This window comes from Hemibagrus wyckioides, linkage group LG20 (assembly GCF_019097595.1).
Source record: "Hemibagrus wyckioides isolate EC202008001 linkage group LG20, SWU_Hwy_1.0, whole genome shotgun sequence".
Classification (NCBI taxonomy): Eukaryota; Metazoa; Chordata; class Actinopteri; order Siluriformes; family Bagridae; genus Hemibagrus; species Hemibagrus wyckioides.
Window position 1 is genome coordinate 869,936 of NC_080729.1, and position 6,981 is coordinate 876,916.

The 6,981-nt window shown below is 44.0% G+C and overlaps 1 protein-coding gene across 1 annotated transcript in view; it reads left to right on the forward strand.

The window, feature by feature from the left end:
* The first annotated feature begins 270 nt into the window (after positions 1 to 270).
* Positions 271 to 6,981, forward strand: part of LOC131371209 (protein IWS1 homolog) — a 15,005-nt gene continuing 8,294 nt past the window's right edge. Inside the window, exons 1-15 of the mRNA XM_058419057.1 lie at positions 271 to 551; positions 657 to 721; positions 992 to 1,077; positions 1,158 to 1,608; positions 2,077 to 2,130; positions 2,288 to 2,498; positions 2,959 to 3,016; positions 3,107 to 3,219; positions 3,343 to 3,493; positions 3,575 to 3,657; positions 3,738 to 3,867; positions 5,097 to 5,214; positions 5,369 to 5,480; positions 6,420 to 6,476; positions 6,632 to 6,743. Coding sequence (XP_058275040.1) covers positions 685 to 721; positions 992 to 1,077; positions 1,158 to 1,608; positions 2,077 to 2,130; positions 2,288 to 2,498; positions 2,959 to 3,016; positions 3,107 to 3,219; positions 3,343 to 3,493; positions 3,575 to 3,657; positions 3,738 to 3,867; positions 5,097 to 5,214; positions 5,369 to 5,480; positions 6,420 to 6,476; positions 6,632 to 6,743 — 1,773 coding nt within the window. The 5' untranslated portion in view covers positions 271 to 551; positions 657 to 684. The remainder of the gene's footprint in view (positions 552 to 656; positions 722 to 991; positions 1,078 to 1,157; positions 1,609 to 2,076; positions 2,131 to 2,287; positions 2,499 to 2,958; positions 3,017 to 3,106; positions 3,220 to 3,342; positions 3,494 to 3,574; positions 3,658 to 3,737; positions 3,868 to 5,096; positions 5,215 to 5,368; positions 5,481 to 6,419; positions 6,477 to 6,631; positions 6,744 to 6,981) is intronic.

A 6,981-nucleotide genomic window follows, 5' to 3' on the forward strand; every position in this document is an offset into this window, starting at 1 on the left:
CACACAAATAAAACCTTTAGACCAGAGTCAGATAAAACAGAACACTGAATTATTATAACTCAGAACAAGAGGGAAAAGCACAACAAATAAACAAATAAACAGGAATATATAAAAACACCAAATTTGGCACAACCTTTCTAGGGACGATCTATATCATTTGTTGTTTTTATATCATTCAAAATAAGACGATAAAACTTGATTTTTTTAACACGTTTTATCATACGCATAAATTCCATAATTATACCATGACGTCATTTTCACGCGACACAACAGGAGGACGCATGCGCAAAAAAGAGGTCGCGCTACCATTTTTTGTGGCACAACAGTAGTTAGTTACGGAGCTAGCTAAAAAAAACAATTTAGGAAAGCCGTTTCCTGTATTACTGTAAATAAAGTGCCACATAATCTGTATTTATAACGTGGAACGGTTTAGAAGATGATTTTATAACCTGAACAAACTGAATGCGGCATTTGAACAGTGCAGGCTAACAACATCGGCTAGCATTAGCATCGTTAGCAGGAAGAGGCCGCACCGGCTCGCTTTCACCACGGTGAGAGGAAATGGGTTTTATTTATTTATTTATCTGTTTATTTTACTTCAGCGGATAATATCTGATCCTCTGCTTTATATTGTTGTGATAATTGTGTGTGTGAAGGTGAAGAAGAGTTCTGTCCGGAGCACAGATGGACGGAGAGGAGGATTTTTCAGGAACTCACTCAGGTGAGCTATGCTAAGCTAATCTCTCTCTCCTGTTTTCAGCCTTCAGTCTTTTGTTTATAGTCTTGTTTTTGGATTAAAGATTTATACTTTAAAGAGAACACGGGACCATGTGAATCATTATAGAAAAGAAAATAAATATAGGAATCCATAAAAGAATTGTATTTAGTGGAATTACTGTGGAATAAGAGGAATAAAACACTGGCTTTTCTAGGTGAATAACCAGCCCCACTCTCCTCCCCCTACTCTCACTGTGTGTGTGTGTGTATATAGATGATGGTAGTGGCACACCGGTGCAGGACGAACACGCGCTGGCGTCCGATGCCGAAGACGAGCGAGCGGAATCACACCACTCTGAGGTTAGAAACATTCCTAACTCTGACCTTACATCTTCACTTTAGTTTATTTTCTGAGGTTTTTATTATCCTATGTTTTGCAGGATGAGGGCAGTGACAGAGAAGGTCCCGCCTCCAGTCCAGCAGCTCCTGCGGAAGATAGTGAATCAGAACACGAGGACAGAACAGGAGGAGGAGCCAATAGTGGCCACGATGATGACGACGATGATGATGGTGAAGAAGACTTCTCTCGCAAACGAAGAGGAAGCACGTCAGAGACAGAGGATCAGCACAAAGAGCAGGACAGCGAATCGGAACACGAGGAGCCGCAGAAGGGGCGGAGCCATCATTCAGACTCAGATAGCGAGAAGGCGAAACTGAGAGACTCTGACGGAGAGGAGCGGAGAAAAGACGACGGAGAGAGGAGGAAAGCTGTGATACACTCTGACAGCGAGGAAGAGGAGGACAAGAAGCCCAACGATGAAGGTGGAAGTGAACAGGAAGATGGACCGGCTCGGCGTATCCGCTCCGACAGTGACGAAGACGAGCAGCCAGGTACGCTCACCTGAGACACGCTACTTTAAGTAGTGGGAGTTTTATAATGCTCAAACGTTACACTCCTGACTGTAAAAAGATCATCTTTCATTCTTTTTTAAACACTAATTAATCCTCACAGTCGTTAAGCCTGAAAATAAACATCATCTTGTCTTGGACACGTCTGTCTGTCCACCATTTGTCCACTCTTTCTTTAGTGGTGTGCAGAGTGTTCATATCGATGTGTGTGTTCACACTGCAGCCGGTCAGACCATCATCTCCAGAGCACATGAACTGGTTGTGTGTTTACTTAAACCTGATGGAGAAACGGAGTGTGTGTGTGCTTTAACTGACCCGAGAAATTCAGTCACTTCTGTGTGAAATGAAGGAACCGGGTTTCGGGTCGTGAAGTGAAATGGAAAGAAATAAACTGATAATCAATAGATGTGTGTTATTTAACTCTGGGCTGTGTGATGTCTGTGATTTCAGTCAAGAGGAAGAAGGCGATTCTCTCCGACAGCGAGGAGGAAGATGAGCCTAAAGGTAAAAATTCTCTTTCGCCCTAAACTGCAACTGCTGTGTCCCTGCTGTGAGAGTGATAAATAATACCTCTCTGTCTGTCTCAATGTCTGTCTCTTTGTTTCTCTCTCTCTCTCTTCCTCTTCCTCCCTCCCTGCCCTCCACCCCACCCCCCAAACAGTGAAGAGGAGCAGGGCCGTGTCAGATGATGATGATGACTCTGGTAGTGAGGAAGGCTCTGAGGCTCCTGATAAGACGGTGGTCGCTAAACTCAGAGAACTTGGATCAGACAGTGAGGATGAGGAGGAGAGCAGGAGGAAGATGGATACGGGAAAAAAAGATGAGAAGACTCTGTTCGGGAGCGACAGCGACTCAGAAAATGATGCAGAAGAGTGAGAGGATTTTTTAATCTTTCTTTCTGACTCTTCTGTATCATTATAAAGTGGGTGTGACCTCTGTCAGGGACAAGGGGAGTGGGCGTGGCCTATGGTGAAACCAGCACAAATAGGCTTTCTCTCCTCTCTAGGGTTAGCATCACTCATCACTGATCTAACACTCTGTCTCTCTCTCTCTGTCTCTCTCTCTCTCTGTCTCTCTCTCTCTCTCTCTCTCTCTCTATCTGTCTCTCTCTCTCTTTCTGTCTCTCTCTCTCTCTCTTTCTGTCTCTCTCTCTCTCTCTTTCTGTCTCTCTCTCTCTCTCTTTCTGTCTCTCTCTCTCTCTCTCTCTCTCTCTATCTGTCTCTCTCTCTCTATCTGTCTCTCTCTCTCTTTCTGTCTCTCTCTCTCTCTCTCTCTTTCTGTCTCTCTCTCTCTTTCTGTCTCTCTCTCTTTCTCTCTCTCTCTCGCCTGTAGGAAAATGATAGCAGACATCTTTGGAGAGTCGGGTGAGGAGGATGAAGAGGAGTTTACGGTGAGACACTCCCATAATGCACCTCTCTAAAACAGGTGTGTGTGAGGACTGTGAGCGAGTCTTACTGTGTGTGTGTGTGTGTGAGAACAGGGTTTTAACCAGGAGGAGTTGGAGGGGGAGAAGCAGCAGTCTCGTGCTGCAGGACAGAAGACAGCAATGGACGACTCGGACTCAGACGACGATGTGGACAGAGGAGGAAAAGAGTGAGTCCCTTCCTGTACACCGCTTCTGATGGATAACTTTATGCTAATGCTAACTATTAGCTAACCACCTAAAGTGTGGCCTAAAGTTGCCTAAAGTGTGTGTGTGTGTGTGTGTGTCTCCAGTATGTCGTTCATGTCTGATTTCGACATCATGCTAGCAAAAAGGAAAGCTCAAAGTGGCAAGCGGAGGCGGCACCGAGACGGGGGAACGTTCATCAGTGACGCAGATGATGTCGTCAGCGCCATGATCACCAAGATGAACGAAGCAGCTGAGGTGTGTGTGTGTGTGTGGTTTAAAATAAAATATTTATATATTAGATTATTTTAGAATATATTATATGCTGTGTGTGTTTAGGAGGATCGGACTCTGAACAGTCAGAAAAAGCCGGCTCTGAAAAAGCTGATGCTTCTCCCCACTGTCGTTATGCATTTAAAAAAGTAAGCAGCTCTCCTCCTCTTCCTGCTCTCTGTGTGTGTGTGTGTGTTTCTATCTCACGCCAAAAGTGTGTGTGTTTCAGGCAGGATCTGAAGGAGACGTTTATAGATAGCGGTGTGATGACGGCGATAAAAGAGTGGATCAGTCCTCTTCCTGATAAGAGTCTACCAGCCCTCAGGATCAGAGAGGAGCTGCTGAAGATCCTGCAGGAGGTGTGATACTATCAACACACACACGCAACACACATCACAGGGCCTTGTTTATTAGTGTTTGTGTGAGCTAAATCAAACTAAAAACAAAAGTTTATGCAAGACTGATTTCTTATTCCATAAAAGGTGAAGTGGACACAGGAATAATTGACCAGGGTAAAACATGTAAATGGAGGTTATTTTGAACCGCTTCAATGCTGATAAATATGTTTATATATATATATATAATCAATATGACCACTGAGAGATGAAGTGAATAAGACTGAGTATCTCCTCATCATGGCACCTGTTAGTGGGTGGGATATATTAGGCAGCAGGTGAACATTTTGTCCTCAAAGTTGATGTTAGAAGCAGGAAAAATGGACAAGTGTAAGGATTTGAGCGAGTTTGACCAACAGGGTCAAATTATGATGGCTAGACCACTGGATCAGAGCATCTCCAAAACCGCAGCTCTTGTGGGGTGTTCCCGGTCTGCAGTGGTCAGTATCTATCAAAATGATCCTTTAAGTCCTGTAAGCATCCTTAAAGGAACTTCTGCTAAAATCTTGGTGCCAGCAACTACCGCACACCTTCAGGAATCTAGTGGAGTCCATGCCAGGACGGGTCAGGGCTGTTTTAGCAGTAAAAGGGGGACCAACACAATATTAGTCGGGTGGTCATAATGTTATGGCTGATTGGTGTATGCAGACGTTCTCAATCTATCCCCTTTTCAGATATAAAGGTGCAGTAATCCATACAGTTCATATGGTCTGAAGTCGAGGTTTGCATTAGGTCCTGAAATAATCCAGAAATACAGGATTTTCATGAATTTTTTTTAATCATTCTTAATATTGATGTTTACATGATAAACGAGGGTCAGTGCTGCTCAGGTCAGCTCCCTTTCCACTGAAGGACAGAAGGGGCACCAATACTTTATACACAATATATACTACACCCCCCAGGCATAACATGATGACCACCTGCCTAATATTGTGTTGGTCCCCCTTTTGCTGCCCTGACCCGTCCTGCACTGTGTATCCTGACCCCTTTCTATCAGAACCAGCATTAAGTTCTTCAGCAGTTTGAGCAACAGTAGCTCGTCTGTTGGATCTTTGAGTTTATTTCAGCTTTCTGGTTGTAGTTTGAAGGTGTATGTGCACCATATAATTAGAGCTTTATTTTATTTTATTCTCTCTGGATTTCTTTGATCTTTGAGTTAATTTTCAGCATCTTATTGTTATTGTTTATTAAAGTTACCCAGTGTGAGTCAGGAGACGCTGAAGATGAGTGGAATCGGCAGAGCCGTCATGTTCCTGTACAAACACCCCAAAGAGTCACGAAGCAACAAAGACCTCGCTCTCAAACTTATCAGTATGTACACACACACACACACACACGCCCCAGTGCAAACACAATCTCTGTCTGTATGTTAAGGCATTAATATGCTTTCTCTCTCTCTCTCTCTCTCTCTCTGTGTGTGTGTGTGTGTGTGTGTGTGTGTGTGTGTGTGTGTGTGTGTGTGTAGATGAATGGTCAAGGCCCATCTTTGGCTTGTCCTCTAATTATAAATGCATGACGAGAGAGGAAAGGCAGCAGAGAGACCTTGATCAGCAGATTGCTCCCCGCAGGAGACTCAGGTACATATTTATACACACATATACATACATACACACACACACACACACACACACACACACAACTGTCAGTCTTTTTTTTTTTTCCATTCGCCGTTTCCTTTTGTTCATCCTTCACTGATCCTCTTGACAGCCACTGTTTGTTTTTCCTGTTTTATCTCTCCTCCAAACACACACACACACACACACACATGAAAGAGAACCCCAGAAGGTTGCGAGAGAGGAGGAGCCTGATGTCTTTGGGCCCCAGCTCAGGTTTCGAGAGTGTGTGTGTGTGTGGGAGAAATTGTTCATGTGTGAATGTTCTGCATCTCATTGCCTTGGCATTTTCTCTGGTGTGTGTGTGTGTGTGTGTGTATGTATTGATTTCTATGAACAATAAAAAGTCTGTAATTTCTGTCACAGTTAAAAACTCTTCCATGTGTGAGGTTGTTAATCACCCAGGATCAGGGAGATGGGCGTGTCTTCACCATGTGCACACTCATCATGTTAATTATTTACACACTGTTTACTCTGATCTGTATTAGAAGTGATTTTTTTAAGGGGGCGTGGCCATGTTAGCTTATTATGTCATAACATGTCTGTAGCATGTCTTTGTGCTGGTTGTTAACGAGTGTGTGTGTGTGTGTGTGTGTGTGTCTAACTCTCTCACACACATTCACACACAGGCATGACCGTATGAACCGTGAATAAACCCCTGAGTAAGAGCTTGGACTGTTTGTTACACTCCTTTTTTATTTGTGACTCTTTCACTGACCTTTGACCTTCAACCCTTAACCTTAACTCTGAGGTTTTTTTTGCATCAAGGGAATTGTGACCTCACTGACCCCCTCTCTGTCCTTGGTAAAGCTGTGTGTGTTTTAATGCATCATGGAGGGCATGGCTGTGTGTATTTCTCACACACTGAACACTCATGGTGTGTGTGTGTGTTTGTATTTCCAGCTCAGGAGGGCAGACTCCTCGCAGAGATCTGGAGAAAGTGTTAACAGGAGAGGAGAAGTGAGTATAAAGTTCATTACAACACACACACACACACACACACACACACACACACACTGAGCAATATTTATTCAGTACACTTAACATTTATATACACTCCATCATCAGTGTAATCTCTCTCTCTCTCCTTCTCTCTCTCTCTCTCTCTCTCTCAGAGCGTTGCGGCCCGGTGACCCCGGGTTCTGTGCGAGGGCCCGTGTCCCGATGCCCTCTAATAAAGACTATGTGGTGCGACCCAAGTGGAACGTGGAGACGGACTCAAACCGGGTCAGTGGGAGGGGCTAACTGTTAGGGATGGGTTCAAATGGGTGAAGTTGGGGAGGCTGAACTTCTGAGGTGGGAGTGGCTCAAATGCATGAAGTGGGAGGGGTTAAACACCATTTAACCAGGGTGTAGTGGGAGGGGCTTTAAAAGACTTATTTAAAAGTGGGTGGGGCTTTTAGTGCATTATAGTAAGTTCTGTAGAAATGTTGGACTTTGTGTCAATTTTTGTGTTTTATGAAGT